The 16,719-nt window shown below is 40.1% G+C and overlaps 2 protein-coding genes across 6 annotated transcripts; one reads left to right on the top strand and one right to left on the bottom strand.

Annotated features, from left to right (window-relative positions):
- Positions 1-973: 973 nt before the first annotated feature.
- Positions 974-4,116, top strand: LOC111220080. 4 transcript variants are annotated; one of them, XM_022743035.1, is made up of 5 exons: positions 974-1,031; positions 1,506-1,678; positions 2,538-2,645; positions 2,735-2,875; positions 2,964-4,116. In XM_022743035.1, exons 1-5 carry the CDS (start codon positions 1,016-1,018, stop codon positions 3,153-3,155), a joined length of 630 nt encoding a protein of 209 aa, XP_022598756.1. In that variant the 5' UTR covers positions 974-1,015; the 3' UTR covers positions 3,156-4,116. The 4 variants fall into 4 exon arrangements, with proteins under 4 accessions (XP_022598756.1, XP_022598758.1, XP_022598757.1 ...); XM_022743037.1 differs by lacking the exon at positions 974-1,031 and adding an exon at positions 1,059-1,147; XM_022743036.1 differs by lacking the exon at positions 974-1,031 and adding an exon at positions 1,069-1,159.
- A 101-nt stretch (positions 4,117-4,217) lies between these two features.
- Positions 4,218-16,718, bottom strand: med24 (mediator complex subunit 24). 2 transcript variants are annotated; one of them, XM_022743032.1, is made up of 26 exons: positions 16,641-16,718; positions 16,194-16,327; positions 16,009-16,091; positions 15,874-15,912; positions 15,712-15,785; positions 14,572-14,795; positions 14,285-14,396; positions 14,027-14,177; positions 13,432-13,545; positions 13,025-13,078; positions 12,207-12,289; positions 12,011-12,097; positions 11,535-11,634; positions 11,015-11,157; positions 10,834-10,871; positions 10,636-10,718; positions 10,184-10,362; positions 9,600-9,699; positions 8,867-9,042; positions 8,460-8,724; positions 7,447-7,628; positions 7,260-7,353; positions 7,061-7,160; positions 5,948-6,028; positions 4,958-5,106; positions 4,218-4,610 (listed from the first exon to the last, which is right to left on the bottom strand). In XM_022743032.1, the coding sequence occupies exons 2-26, from the start codon at positions 16,321-16,323 to the stop codon at positions 4,494-4,496; spliced, it is 2,958 nt and encodes a 985-aa protein (XP_022598753.1). In that variant the 5' UTR covers positions 16,324-16,327; positions 16,641-16,718; the 3' UTR covers positions 4,218-4,493. The 2 variants fall into 2 exon arrangements, with proteins under 2 accessions (XP_022598753.1, XP_022598755.1); XM_022743034.1 differs by having other exon boundaries at positions 16,194-16,324.
- Between the last annotated feature and the right edge of the window lies 1 nt (position 16,719).

The raw sequence follows: 16,719 nt of genomic DNA, 5'->3' as shown, positions 1-16,719 counted from the left end.
ATAATAGTCCAGGGCAACACAGCTGTGTGTAACTGACTGCATCCCAGGGAATCGTCTGCTCTCCCATTTCATTATTTATCACAAATATTTCTGTTCTATATGTGTCAAATTTTCTTATCTATTGACAAAAAAATTTAAAAACCACAAGACATTCAGCACAGAAGCAACTCATGATGGCCCCAAATCACTCAGGATGACCACAGAGATCATAAGATGAGAAAAGTTTCCTCCCTAAAAAAACCTGGATTGCCACAAAAAAAGAAAGGATTTCCATTAAACACTTAAATACTTTCAATTTCGTGTAACTGCAGGCAAAGGAAACGCCTGTTCCTCTTGCTCTCTTTGTATATGATTTGGAGCGACTCATTCTTGAACTTCTAGCTGAATTACATCAACATAAATATCAGTAATTAAACAATTTCAGTTCCCAAAATGAATTCTTGAATTGTGTTATTCTGGAGGCTTACGCTGAAGATTGTATTGCAAAGTAAAACTAGACAGTTACGTCCTCTCTAATCTACTTTTACCATTTTTATTCATTTTTTTGTAATTTTATTCTGCTGATATATTTTTCTTTTCACTCATTTAATTTTTTTTTATTTGAATTTTTTTTAAATAAATTTTTAATAAGGAGTCTTTGATTTGTTATTTATTACTACATTGACCCAAACTGTTAAATTAATGAACAAATCCAAATCCAATATCATGCCTGGATCAAACTCAATATGTCCTCTTTATTGGTTTAACAATTTAGATCCAAATAAATTGGATGTCTTAAAAAAAAAAAAAAAAAAAAAAAAAAAAAAAAAAAAAAAAAAAAAAAGGCCTTTCAATTTAAATGTGTGATTTTTCATGGAAATATCCTGTCACTCATAATGAGACTAATTCACATGAACAAATGATGGGAAATCCCTCTACAACTTGGTGCTATGTATATATATGACTTTAAGTGAACTATAAATCATGAATGGTGCTCACTTGAGGTCAAGACTTTAAGACATTCACCAACTGAGCCATGAACCTCATGATTGGTGAGTAGTGAGGTAATGCTTGTAAAATGCTGCTTTCTTCCCTTTGGCTGTTGAACTCCAGAGACTCCTCAGAGACAGCACAGACTAAGAGGAAGAAGCTTCAAGAAAATACGGAGGTGGTGTTGATGGTATTTTAAATCATCAGGAAGCTATTTTAAAGAATAGATTACAAGTTTAAATCTTTTTTTTCATTTTTTTACATCAGCTCAAAGTGTCATACATGCTATGTTTAACTACAGCAGTTACTTTTAGGTTTCACATTACAGTGACTATTCTCAACTCATGCAGTTATCTAGCCTGAAGGGGGGCATGTCCAATGCTGCAGCACAGGGGATCAGCTGAGGAGAGAGCTAGGCTTTGTTCTGCCTGTCCTCTGCCTCTCTCTCTCTCTCTCTCAAACGCACACACACGCATTGTACCGGGGGACTGTTTAGATGCCACGGCGCTAACGTTTTGATTTTTCTCCCCTTGCAGTTATCGCCATTTCCTCCTACATGGCCACCGTTGCTCGCAGCGCACCTCTGCCGGAGGGGAGCGCACTTGTTGAGGATCCGCAATTCCAGGAGATGGTACAGAGGAGCCGCGGCTTAGTAGAGAAGATCCTGCTCTCCATTCCGGACACGCACAAATCGTGCATTCACACAGAGGTGAGATACAGCAGATGTGTGCTGGTGTTGATGTTAATTGTTTGTTGTTGATGAAACGTGCTTCAGGCAGAGCTTCAAGGCTGCTGCGCGGTTAAACTGCAGGTCTGCGACTGCTGTGAATGAGCCCATAAAACGGCTTCTGCATTACTGCGCCTGTTATGCCTCCGTTAACAGGTTTTCCGAAAGGCTGTTTTATGAGTGCGGTCTGAAATGCGTCCGTTTATTAGCTGTGCAGCAGTCAGTCACTTTGCATATTCGAAAAGTTAGACACAAACGTGATTATTATCGTTCGGCAGCCGCAGTAGTCGCAGTGCTTCTTGGAGCTGCTGTGCGGGACCAGTGGACTGCTTAAAGGGTCCAGCATTAATCTCTTACGTCTGTGGATTTTCAATCAATCTTTGCATGCCTGTATGCTTTTTTTCCACTGTGGTCGAAAATTGCCTTTATGTACTTATTACCCATATACCCTACGTCATGTGCTTCAGTACAATTTTGGATACTCGTTCATCACTGGAGTGTGTCCATTTAATGCCTCATTATACCTGTGTACTACATTGCATTCATTTAACATTAAGTTACAAATGAGACATACAAAACCTTTAATGATGAAATATGCTGCATCATCATAGACGATTATAGAACATAATAATATATCACTGACAAGGAACATTCTCCATAGTGAAGACTTTAACCTTTACTTGTGATGGAGTTTCTTTACATGGTGGTATTAGTACTTACACTTAAGTAAAGAATCTGAGGACTTCTGCCACCAGGTTTTTCATGATGGATTTAGAACTTTTCAAATGCACTTCAAGCTGTAATCTATCCGTAACATCTTTGTGTTATCTCTCTGCTGCAGACTCTAAAACTGAATTCCTCAGAAAATGCAATGTTTGAGTTAATGGCATTCAGGATCGGCATCCCCTCTGCTCCTGTACTCAGAGTTGTGTCAGAAAACGTCTCTCTGGTAAGCATCTTCAGCGTATTTGAATGTAATGTCGGTTAAAATAAAAAAAAAAGGGACATGTCTCATTTATTTATTTTTTTATCTATTAGCAAACCAGTTTGACACAGATGTCTGAGGGTCTTCAGCTGCACCGTGCCTTACTGAGCTCTGTATCTGAACGGCTGGAAAACAGAAACAAAGTGACTGATCTAATGGCTGACATCAGAGACCTCACCATTCAGATCAATAAGGTAGGAGAATGTCTCCCAATCACTGATTGTCCTGACAAACATTTTGCACTTTTAGCACCTTTGTGATGCCTTTTCCCATTTGTTGCAGATGCTGAAAATGGTCCAGAAAGAGGCTGTGGTGCAGCCCACCCCAACCCCTATGGCTTTACGTCTACTAGGGGAATATGACGTGCAGGTGGCAGCACACCTGACTCTGGTCCAGCTCCAGGCCTTTGGGCAGGACACAGTCCGCTGCCTCAGGAGTCTGGACCAGAGCAATGAAGAGGAGACAGAAAGCTGACTAATAGATGCCATACTCTAATTAACTAATTTTGGCTTATGTCCAAAACTTACCATATCCTGCCATTTTTTATCATGGCATTTAATATTTATCAGTTAAGACATTATTTATTATATTTTCATTTATTTATTTATTTATCTATTAAATTTGAATATTTAATATTTATTTAGGAAATTTATTTTTGATAACAAAGCTTTGTATTCATCAGTCTTTTTGTTGACAGCTGAGGCAACTTCTGTTTTAACTCAGGCCTGCTGGCTTCTACTGAAAGTACTTTACCTGTTTACATTACATACACATTACAATAACTGAAAATGAAATTCTCAACTCTCATACAAAATCAGAAGTTATTCAATAGTCTAAAAACGATATTTACAATTGCTCTACACAGCAGAGTTTAATAACAGTAATGTATAAGAAATCAGCAAGTTTAGAGACATTTATGAACTTTATCAACTATCAAAACTTAATTTAGGGGATTTTATGAAGTGATCATATTTTCTGTAAACATTTTTACATGTAACTAATTATTTTTTGGATGAAACTTATTTTAAAAATTGTTTTATTTTCTGATCTTTCAATAAAAAAAACAAACATTGTGAAGAGGGATTGTTCCTTATTGTCAATGACTATCCTTACTGACACGAGGCACTGGGTCATGCTGATGCATACCGTCTCATGAATGAAATTAGACTTAAAATTCCAGTTAAGACAATATTGTAATAGGGAAGTGCAACTAAAAGTGAAATAGATACTTCTGTGTCATTAATTTTGCCACACTGCCAGCCAGACTGATTTCCTTGAGGAAGTGTTGCAAGTGCTCAGTGAGTGTCTGAAGACCATGAGCTTTTGTCAGTCACTCCCTTTTACGTCGTGTCATGTGATAACCTCCCTAGCATGTGACCAATCAACTGACTGGTTTGTGATCACAGTGGTCAGGTCTCATGTTACTGTAATCTCTAAAGGTGATGTAATCTTAATATGATCTGATAAATAATCACACAACAAATGAAACTCACTTTGAGTGAGTAAATACTGGCAAGTAGAAACAGACACAACAAACTCGATTCTGTGTTTTTAGTCTAAATCTTATTTACACATTTCTTCAAGTGTGAAAAGGAACATAAAAAAACTGTAGAAAAACAGTGTTTACAGATACATGGCTAAAGACATGTTATTTTCCAACAAAGAGAGTCCCTTCATAAGGATGATCCTGGCAGGTATAGAACAACTAAATATTAAGTTGTATATTTACCTTTCTGCTGTACTTTACCCACTGAGACAGTACTGGGCCAACTTGATTTTAATTTGGTACTGGTATAAATTTAAACCTACAGTTTACAAGGCAGATATGGCTTTGGCAGCTACTCTCCTCCCCAGCGGCAGAGTCAGGTCAGTGATGGCCAGGACAACTTTAGGTTTGGCCAGAGCAGGCAGCTTCACCAGCTCAGAAACCTGGATGCACAAAAAGAGCAGTAACCATTAGTTTCCAGCTTTAGAGTGGCTGAGGAAACACTGACTGTTGCTCAAGACATGACGAAATCTAGTCTGGCTTCATTAGAGGTCAAGTTTTCACCCTTGATCTAGTTTTTGGGGTATCTTAGTTGTTTGCAGAGACACTATTTAACTATGATCAAAGGCTCCCACAAATCCTTTCAACCTGCAGAACAAACACTTGAACTTAAGGAGGAGGACATCCCAACCCTTTCCAGTAATGTCTGATGAAACAGCCACTCCTCTCTCTCCTTATCACTCCTCTGGCCTCCCCTCCCAGTTTCTTCTTCCCCCAGCTCATAACTCACCATTGTAAAGGGCATGAACTGCAGGATGCTCCCACGACTCCCCTGCTCCAGGCACTCAACGCACTCCTCCATAAAACTCTGTACAAACTGGGTATGAGGTCCAGCCATCTTGGAGCCCACGATGGAGGAAATGAGGAGGAAGAGGTTGGCTGGGGAGAAGAGAACAGGTTTTATGCATTGTCATGGTTGAAGGAATTACACACGTTTTATTTGGTTCATGTCATTTTCCTGAGGTGATGGGCAGTTACCGCCAAGATTTGTAGCTAGAATCTAGAAGAACCATCTTTCTGTATTTTTTTCTCTATTTAATTAAATATTACCCAAAACTAATTTTATCTAAGTTTCATTTGGCAAAGAAAAATGCTAACTCATGGAAAGCCTGACGCATAATATCAAGCAATCATAGTTTCACAACTGTAGTTTCTGCAGAATTGTCAGAGTGAAACAGCACAGTAAAAATGTGGGTCAGAAATTTGTGAACTTTCTGATTAATGACCTCTTTGATCAATTCCATTCAAATAAAATAAAACATTATTTTCATGTTTGATGGCCATGCAGAATTTTGCAGAATTAAATTAATTAATTCATTGACCCCTTGTGTCACAAAGGGAGGCATCTGCATTCATTATGTTCACTCACACATTTAGTCAAGCTTTTCTTTTAATTTCCCACTTGTAACTTATTTATCCTTTTTTTTGTTGTTGTTTTAAAGATTATTTTTTTGGCATTTCTGCCTTTATTTGATAGTCTTCATGGAGGATGGGAAGATAGGAAAGCATGGGAGGCTATGACATACAACAAAGGACCACTGCCGGAATCGAACCATGGATGTTACAGTTATGTGGCATGCGCTGAAATCATTCGGCCACCACAACAATCCATGCCTTCTTTATTCTCAAGATGGTGGTAGCAGAGACATACAGAGTAGACACGTGAGGGTTCCTTTCTCTGTGCATGCGTGTGGACATATAACATGGACAAAGTTCTCACCCAGGACTCGGTTCAGAGGGTCCCTCATGTTGACGGTGTGGAGCTGGGAGGCCGAGAGGGAACTGCTCATAGATCTGTCGCCTATGATAGAACGTGACATGAAAAACAGCTGAAGACTTCACAAGTTTTGTTTTCATTGTATGTGATCATTTGATGAAAAAAAAACATACACAAAACAAACAAAAATTCAACAGGGAAGTTGAAGTTATCCATATTGTGCTGGTGGTTGACAAATGTAATCATGTGAAAGTCTAGAAGGCTTCCTTCCACTTTTACATAATCTTCCACTGTTCCTAAAATAACCTCGTTAAACACATTTCAGCAAGATGTAGGGTAGATACTCAAAACAAAAGCCACATTTTCAGAGTAATTTTCTTCGTTTTATTATTATTTTAACAACTATAAATTGAAATCATGACAAGACAGTTTCTAAATCACTGGTCTTTTAAATCGAAAAAGTCAGGCTGATTGACTTTGCGTGGAAAAAAAACTTTTTTAGCATATTTTTTTGGGGGCTTTTTATGCCTTTATTTGATAGTGTAGTAGAGAGAGACAGAAGATTGGGAGGCAGAGAGGGGGAATGACATGTAGCAAAGGCCGTCCGATGCGGGACTCGAGCCGGGGCCAACTGCAGCGAGGACTGTAGCCTCTATACATGGGGCGACGGCTTAGACCACTACGCCACACGACGCCCCCATGGTAGTTTCAATTTTAATGACGCAAAGCAAAGTAGCTAATACATTTTTTCCCCAGGTCATACAACACACATTTTGACGCCCTCTGTGGGGGATTTCTCTATGTAGCTGTAGCTAAAACTGAAGTGGAAATTTCAATAGCTCAATGGTGATGACGAAAGAGTAAATGGAAACCAATAGACTGCAGTACTCAAGTTGAAACGTGCTGACGGGGCAAGATGCTCAACAGATAATTAGGGTTTATTCTTTTCTGATTTAGCTGAAAATGCTTACAAGAAGCAACTTGCTGGTCCATTTCCTTTTGAAAACCATCTGGCATTTTCATAATCCCCAGCTCATACCGAAACACTTACAACTGAACATCTGCAGGTTTTTACAATACAACTGTGTATTAAAAAGCAGACATTACTAGACTGACCTGGACTGGAAAGGGCTACAGGTTCATCCTCATTGGAGCTCAGCAGGCGCATGAGTTTAGAAGGTTGAGTGTCATCCAAGGGAAAGAGGCTGTTGTAGTCCTGTAGATAATAATGTATTATTTTAGACAACAGTGTATTAGAGATCATTAAAATAATACTTGCTTCTAAAACAATAAGTTGCCTTTCTCACAGTTTTACCTCAATATCTTCTCGCTGCCTTTTGCGTTGACGAGCTGAGAACGAGCCTTTGTGGTGAGAGGAGTAAGAGCTGAGTGCACACCACACGGACAGCCTGAGGAGTCATCCGAACAGGAAAGTTAACACCAGATCCCAAAATAAACACAACAAAACCACTGCCAACATCAAAGTATTGAGCTTCTCTTACTTGGCCAGTGCTTTTCCAGGTGGGTCTGCCAGGCTGTGCCAGTGGGCGGAGTCTGTGAGCAGGTTGGGCAGGATGGTACCCAGCAGGGTGAGGGTGATCTGCTGGGTGTCCAGACAGAAGATGCTGTAGAGTAACTCCACCACCCGATTGGCCCATTCCTGTCGAGTCTCCTTCAGCAGCTCCTGAAATAACATGCAGTGCTCCAATTACACACCTCAATAATACTCAATTTAAGGTCCCTTTGCGCCTTTCATCTCATAAGAGTGAGTTTTCATCATCTTAAAAAAGGCACCAAATGGAGTTTGAGACCACTAGTGGTGTGACAGAGTTTTTGATGAGCACCTATCTTTGTGCATCTCACGTGAATGGTTTAATGCTATTCCACTGATCGACAGTTGGTGGTTATGATGTGATGAAGAAATCAACCAATGTGTGAGCAAAAGACATGAAAGAAGATAAGTGCTTGTTGGGTAACTAATGAAGATATAAACAATGCAGGTTTCAAAATATTCAAGAACCAAATCGACTTAAATATTTTATCAGGAAAGAAATGTGTTCAACATACAAAGCTTTTTGGTAGAAAACACACACATATAACCATAACCACATTTGCTTACAGCAGAACTCTACAGGGTATCTAAAAACAAACAAGTCAAGAATTTGTCTATGATAATAATAATAATAATAATAATAATAATAATACAAAAAAATTATGCCAAATCATCCCAGATATCAAAATGTGGCAAAACCCTTGAAAATTTGCACAAATGGTAAAACCCAAAAAATAAAGTAAATGCTAGTTGAAAACGTAGCAGAGCTGAACAAATTAGTGGATTAAATTATTAGCAGATTGACAGAAAATTAAACAGCAACTAATCAACTAAAAGTTTAAGCATTTTTTCAATCAAATAATATCTTGTATTACATTGCAGTAATCTGAATGTTTTGGAATGTTGATTCTTAAAATCTCTATCGGGCCTCAAGCTATCAGCAACTGTACTTCGTCCTCCTACCTTGACCAAATTGTTAGTGAACCAGAAAACTCCTCCCATGTTGAGAAGACTCTCAAACAGATGAAGGGCCCGGCTGTCCACCCAGCCTTTGCGCAGCACCGCCTGGAACTGCTTGCTGAGGGCCTTGTGAATGGGTTCTTTGGCGGGCAGCAGGTTGCGGTAGGGAATCGGCTCCTGGCCCTCCACCGGGGGGCGCAGAGTTGCGGCCGTTTGTTGGAAGACGTCAGCGCACATGTGCTCCATGATGGAGCTCATGATGATCACACTGGTGAGAGTGTGGGGAGAGGATGTAATTGTTAATCTGTGTAATAATGGACAGTGAAGAAGACTGGTTGAACATACTGTCATCTGCATCTGATCACGGGCTTAGCTTGTGAAGTATAAATGTGTGTTTTAGTTGTTTATACCGTTCATTGTAAAACTGCAGAGTGTTCTCCCCATACAGAGGAGTCACAAGTTGTCTTATCATAGTCTGGGGTTTCTCCCGCTCGTCCCTCCCCAGCATCCTGACATGGGCCACCAGCCAGGCCACCGCACAGATGGCCATACTGCACACCTTCCCCTTGATGTTGTCCGTGATCTTCTATACTCAGAGAGAGTTGACAGCAGTGGGAAAAGAGGGAGGACTGTTAGAGCGTGTACCACAAAGGCTTAGTCCTAACTGCAGCAGTCATGGGTTTGAGTCTGACCCTTGGCCCTTTGCTGCATGTCTCCTCTCTCTCTCTCCCTCTCTCAGTGTTAATCAGATTTAAAGGCAAAAAATGCAAAAAAATGCACAAAAAAAAATGCAAAAAGAAAAGAGGAAGGAAGGACGGAGGATGCTGACTAAAACTTCATCCTTCCACATTGCGTTATAGAAAAACTCGAATGTAAGTGGGAAGAAATGAGAAGTCAGCTGCATCTATAGGACTTTGGGACGTCATTCCTGTTGCAACTCTGTTTCCACAGAGCATGTCACACTCGCTAGAATAATGAGTCAAACTACAAAAGTAGGGCCAAGAAAATCCTTAGATATGCAACGCCTAGTGGGTAGTAGTGGGTAGGGTAGTTTCTAGTTCTACATAAGCAATTGACATTCAGGAAGTCTTACAAGAATATGTTCCAATGACAAGAAGACAAATCAAAAAAAGTTGGACAGACCTGCACTGCCTCCACAGAAAGCACACCATTCTCCCACGCATTCAGAACTTCCAAGATAGCCGCGGGTGTGCTGAGGCAAATTTCATGCCATTTCACCTGACTGTCACAACAAAACAGAACGTCAGAGGAACTTCCATATTTAGAGCATGACTTGCCATGTGTAAGAAATTTCCACTACATAAACAACTGAAATGAAAACGCAAATAGTGGTACTGAGGTTTAAAGTGTTGAGTCATTTGAATAGTGCACCTGTCTGGTTCTATCATGCACTGGTTGGAACCTATCGGATGACTGAGGCATACTGTATTGCCAAAAGCCAGAGAGAGCTGCAATTACAAATTATTTATGTTTATGTTTAATATGAACTATGTCCTGGCTCAAAAAAGTTTTAAGGGGTGTGTAAGCAGTTCTAAGGGAATATTTTATTTTAAGTGTGTATTTGTCATTAGAAATTAATAGAAACCAGTTGATTGGAAAAATCTATTAAACAGTTTTTCTAAAGGAAAATGATCAGCAGTGAAGTAAAGTATGTTAAGTGATTATCACAAAGAAATTCTTTAACTCAAGATTATTGCGCAACTCACACTAGTTTCATCTCTGAGGAGTTGTTCAGCAGGGTCACCAGGCTCTCCACTTTGCCAGGCTCAGGTCTGAAGCAAGGGTGGTCTGGATTCAGAGTCTTGCCCTCCTCAGGCATACACGTCTGTAGCCATGTTTCAAAGAAGGGCGTCTCCCCTGAAGGACTGGGGTCTGACAGGATCACCTGGAGATGGGAAACACAGGGCAGCCATGCACCGTGTGAATCACTGAAGGCTTAATCAACCAAAACAGACAGATGACAGAGTTAACCAATCTACAATATTTTGTTCAGCAAGCAGGTGCTGCAGACAATGTTAGGTCAGTAATGCACAACCCTCTCTGGACATCTTGTGGCCTTACACTCAAAGAGCAGGCTGATTTCGCTCCACACAGAATTCTGTACCCTCGATCATCATCATACTCTTTTTTTGATAAGCTTGAATTGCCATGAACTAACCTCTGAACCGTATGTCTGCACCACATGGCAGAGCATGAGGAAGGAGATGTCGAAGAGCAGGGCCCGTACTGACGCAGACTTGGCTGAGTGAGAGAGGAGGGAAAAATCCTAAGTGTTGGTATCTTATTCAAGAAGCAGTACATCAGTGAACAAAGAAATTCCCACATTGGAACACGTCACTCTTGTTTTTGAACTCACATCCTTCACCGCTGATGTGCTTGGGAAACTCATTAAGCCTAGGACAAAAGATAAAAAAAATCATAAGATATAAAACATACCCCTGATAGTCATTTTCTCTGGAGTTTCCAACTGGGCAAACACAGCGGCATTAATAACCTGCCAACCTTACAAATATGGTTGTAAATGGGTTATCACTCACTTAATGAACTTTCGGGCAAAGGATTTTAGTTTTCCAGTGGCTGCTGCTGCTGCCAGGAGGAGATCCAGGCTCTTCCCAGACAACATGTGTCCCAGGACCCCTAGAAGGCCCTCAGGGGACTTGGAGTGGTCCGCATCTACTGTCTATTTAACAAGAAGGAAAGACATATGTTCACTTGTTCTTCTTACAAAAGGTGTATTCACTATAGTTCTCTCATCTTTGAGAACCCGATTTGCTTGAGCTTTCTTAGCATGTAACTTTTATTCTCTTCTCACCGTGTACCCTGAGATAAGACACACTTCATTCTTATTGTTCATTTTTTTGTTTTATTACTAAGTTGTTGTGGTTCACTCACTTTTACTGTCACACATATGTAATACAATTTCTGTTCCTATTCTCTGAACCTTTTCAGGCATTTGTGTACCCATTCTGAACATGACTATCAATTAACAGCTCCACATCAACACTGTAATACACTAAGAATCCCCTGCACAGTCGAGATCAGGTTGTGGTGCTCTACCTTGAGGATATTGGTGACAGTGGGCTCAGCTCTCAGGATAAGACCTGGGTTAGGCTGGATGTTAGCATTTTCTGCTGTCTTTAACCTTGGGGCGAACTCCCTGTCCTCGGTCCTGAATCAAATGTGCAAGGGGAGAGGGACAGGAAGGGGTAGAGGAGAGAAAGAGAGAGAGAGGAAGAAAGAGAGAGAGAGAGAGAGAAAGAGAGAGAGAGAGAGAGAGAGAGAGAGAGAGAGAGAGAGAGAGAGAGAGGGGCCGAGTGCAGGGGTTGGGGAGGGGGTGTGGTATGAGGGATATTGTGTGAATATGGTGAACAAAATTTCATCCATGATCATATTAACTGAAAGAGTTCAGAAAAAGAAGAAAAAAAAAGAAGAAGACAGAAAACAGGGGTTTCTGATGCACTTAATTCTCGATAAAGTCATTTTCCTGAAATGTTCTGTATCATACGTATTCCTTCTGAGATGGGAACTCGTACCGTTTTGAAGTGAGGCAGGTTGTATTTGAATCTGACAGCAGACCAAGCTTGTTACACTCCTGTAGGAGCATGCCGAGGCAGTCACAACTATGTAAAGAAGCACATGCGAAATGATTAAAAAAAAATAATTATAAGCATCATGGCTTTCTAAGTGTTTTACTGTAGATTACAGACAGCAAGATTCTGGTGCACTTACTTGCATCTCTGATCAGCTTTGTCCAGCAGTGGAGTGAGCTTGAGTAAGTACTGAAATGCAATGTTTACGTCCTCCATGAAGTCCTGGAAAATATGTTTGCCAAGTTTAAAAGTGGCAGTGAATGATCAACATTACAGTTTAAAGCTGAGGTAGGCAGTCATTTTTTGGCATCAACAGAGAAAAACTTCCATAATCACCTTTCAGCATACTGTAATTCAAGTGGCCTGAGAGCAAACTAGACGTCTGCACCCCATTTTTGCTCTGTTTTCAGGCTTTGGAAAATGTAGCCTGTGACAGGAGACTTTGGCCAATCACAGGTCTTTTCAGAGAGAGTGTGTGTGTGTTCCTTTTGGCTCTGCTAAAAATGCAGATGTGTGTGCATATCGCTTCAGATGGATATGTGTCAATATTGGTGAAGCGTTTCAGAGATGGGGCGAACTTTTCACGGGCAGGTTACAGACTGCTAACTTCATTTTCCTGGAATATCTGTGTGTGTTGGAGTGGCTGGTTGTGTAAGTAGATTTACCATGAAAGCAGGCGATGAGTGGCTATGTTGAATGTTGCTAATAGTTTAGCCTTCTGCTAACCATGAGCCAAAAGCTCACTGCTGTGGCTGTGTTGCTCATGTTGTGTGTGTGTATGAAGCGTGTGCATATGCCTGTGAGGGGAGAGCTGCAGAAGGATGGCTTTCTTCAATTCCGGCATTTTTTAAAAATGTATTTCTAGATTTCTGCCTAACCCAGCTTTCAACACATAAACAACACTTATTGCTATGTTGGAACTAATGTCAGATGTGTTCATTTATTAAAAAGACATACCTGTCCTTTGTCACTTTGTGGATACTTCTTTAGTCGGAGTAAGACTTGTGGGATCTACGATAAAGAAACAAGAAATGGATTTCTTTAAGAGTGGTTGAGTTTTCTTTGGTGGTCACATGTCATTCTGACAGTGGCATCAGTTGACCTTACTTTACCTTGCACACTAAATTTCAGCGATGACCTAAAGTTCAACAGTCTAAAAATAGAATCAAGTCTTTTTATTATTAAGTGGAAACAATATACTGACAAAACAAACATGACTGAGAAAGTGGAGAAAATAATCTCCTCTCAACAATTTAATATGGACTTTTGCCAATAATCTAAAGTCAAATACAATCAACACTCAGGGTCAGAGAAGGCAGAGAACTGTAGATGAGTCCAGTCCTCGTCTTTGAAATAGATCTTACCTTGAGGAATGTGAAGGCAGTCCATTTGAGCTCCTCTGTGCCCTCTGGTGACTCAATGAGGCCGGTGAAGCAAGCCTTCCAGATCTCCAGGACAAAAAGAGGAGCAGGAATTTGCTGAGGACGACAAAGAATTTGAGAAGACTGCTGCTAATAAAAGTAAAATATATGGAACAACGGAGCCCAGCCTTTCATTTGGCAAGTGTAACACTGATACTCTGCAAGTATATACTGAACATTAAAGTTTTATTGGAAGTGGTTTTAGTAACATGATGTGAATTTTTTTACCATAACAAAGGGCAGGTGAAAATTTACAGACAGACTTTACCTAAAAATAGAGCAGTGTTAACAGACAAATCACATGGCTGTCTGTAGAAAGCTGGACTCTCTCACAAAATAGAACTTTTACTACTCTTGTGCCTTTTTCATTTTTATCAGGACACAGAACACTGAGCACTTTGATTAAACCTACCTCACTGTGTACCCCTCATACTGAATTAATTTCTAGGCATTAAAAGACTTTTCAAGCATTTTCCTTTCATTGCCAGTTTGACCTGCTAACTTGAAAATTTATTTTACGTTTCATTTCTGTGTTCACCTGCATTCTCTTGATCATCATCAGCTGCTCCACAAGCGGCTGTGTCTCCCCTGTCAAATTCATGGTCCCTTCCAGCATGATGAAGGCATGGATTGATGGGAAGGAGGCATGGAGTGGGGGGTCACATTGTACTGACAGCATCACAGGAATACTGAGGAGAGAGTGAAGAGTTGACTTTGATGGTCTTTACAGGAACGACATGCCAAAGTTAAATAGCTCTGTGTATTAATTATTTAGGAATGAGATGGGAATCTTTACCCTTTTACTAGTGACAAGCTCTCCTCTAGGTTAGTCCTTAATGTCTGGTTAGGTACACTGCTGAGGCCATCTGTCACTTTCAACATTGCTTGCTCTACACTGCTCCATGATCCTGTGGAGGAATAACATTGGGATTACAGACTGCTTTTCTAAAGCTTTGGCAGGGAAAGAATCATCATCATATTTGTGGCAAAAATTGACATTTGTACCCTTATGCATGATGCACAACCCCACAAGCGCACATACATGCATGCACACAAACACACACACATACACAATCTTAACACCTTGTTCCTCTAGCCGAGCAATGTGGACCAGGGCTCTGTTCTTGGTGCTGGTCATCAGATTGTGAAGCCTCTCCTGGCAGGCTCTCAAACTGGCCTCTGTGCTAGCCGATGGGCCCAGTTCTCTCAGCCTCTCACAGTACCAGGCACAGCCCTGCATCAGCCACACCACCACTCCCAGCAGAGCACGACACAGCCCGATGCATTCCTCTGCTTTCCCGTGACAGCTTAAGAGTCAGAAATGAGAGTCAGTTGATTAAAACATTAAACAAGAATGAGAAGAAATGTATAGCTTTTTAGAAATAGTAATAACAATCTATAAAAAAACAACAAAGTGCCTGGGAACTTCCAGAGTAAAATTAAAAGACCAGTTAGTCTAGTTTAAGGTTAATAACTCTACTAAATAAATACAGAATAGGCTAAAGTGTTTGGACTCTTGGTCCTAATGAGTCCTGAGATGGAACAGGCATAAAATGTGCCCATAGAACCTGAACTGCTCATCTAGTGTTTTAAGTAAAAAAGTGACTGGTGGAAGAAGGCTGATCTTGGTATTATATAATCTCTTATTCTACCACTGAACACAGCAGTACTCTGGATGAGCAGCAGGTTTTAATTAGACATCTAGGCAAAACAAGGGAAATTGGAATTCCAACTGTGTAACCAATTCAACATGTTTATTATGCAACCAATGAAAACAGATTCTTGGCTAGAGGTTTTCTGTTAGAAGCCAAGTCCTGCAACTCACGGCAGATAATATTTGGAGTGTATTCCAAACTGCATATTATACATTAGTCTTATTAATTATTATTATTATTATTAAAAAAAAGAAAGAAGTCAAAATAGGTTTCACGCATCTGTTGTGTTTTGGTAATACATGATTTAATCTGAAAATGTCATAAAACTATACCATTAACATTTGTGCAACTAACACAGGCTTAGTTCTGTAGTTTGGAATGATTTTGTTTGAACTGTTTCTCTAATGTACTAATAATTCTAGTGTGTGTCGTGCATATCATCTAAGATGCAAAACATGGATATCACAATTGGCTGCAGTGTTAAATTTGGGATGTGGGTGTTATTAAGTGTGGCAAGTGTATGAAACTAAGAGGTTGATACACAACTGGCATGGATAATTTCACATACCTGAGACGATGACAGAACATGTCCATTATCTCCAATAGTGACTGGACACACAGCTCTCGAGAAAAATCTTCAAACTAAGAGAAAAAAGGCATGCGATATTAAAATCTCCTGTATCTTACGGTACATTGCATGTTGCCATAATTTTCATCAAGTATACATTACCTTGCTGATGGCTGTTAGTACACTGGAATAAGACACCATCTAGGAAGAGAGGGGGTTACATTCACAACTTACAAAATAATGTCACTACTGTTTGACACATTGCTCAGTTACACCATTTTTTTTTTTTTTACTTACCTGGGAACTTATTGCATATTTGAGGTATGACAAAATAAGGGGGTTAGGAGAGGGACCAATCATTGCCTGCTCCATCAGGGCCTCTGGAATACACAAACAGCATTTAGAGCCATAAGAGGAACGACAGTAAGATACTTCGCATAATGTCAAATAATTAGTATAGTATGCGTTTTATTTCTGTTAACCTGCAAGGTTAAGATAGTCCCATGTTGCTCCCTTTGGAAAGTTTTTCTTGATGTTAATAGCCCATTGGTAGTCACTCCAACGCTCCTTCCATGCCTGCAGAATGGCTTGCTTCAGGTTGACCACCTTCATCCTGCTAGGAACGACCACGCATTTGTAGTAATAATAATAATAACAATAATAATAAAATGGTGATAATATAGCATTTCCAAGATTGTGTCATTAACGCTATCTTGTGGTAACTCTTACACGCTTTTATACACTGCTCAGTCTAGCATCCTTTACGTTATTCATTAGCTCTTTGGCCGACTGACGTTAGCCGTTAGCTGCCGAAGTCATTCACCAATGGATTCAAAGAAAGGTGTCTTGCTGGCGGCAAAATATCACAAATGCAACAGCAAATAGGACAAGCCTGGTCACACCATGTTCATACAAAGTTTGTTGCTTACCTAACTTTTCCAGTTTTTTAAACCATGAAAGATATTTGTTTGTAGCTCCTCTGCTTCACAATGCAACGTACGTCATTTC

Source organism: Seriola dumerili, unplaced genomic scaffold, assembly GCF_002260705.1.
Source record: "Seriola dumerili isolate Sdu_G_001 unplaced genomic scaffold, Sdu_1.0 BDQW01000068.1, whole genome shotgun sequence".
Lineage (NCBI taxonomy): Eukaryota > Metazoa > Chordata > Actinopteri > Carangiformes > Carangidae > Seriola > Seriola dumerili.
The sequence above is the reverse complement of the archived record's forward strand: the minus strand, read 5'-3'. Positions and strand labels throughout refer to the sequence as shown.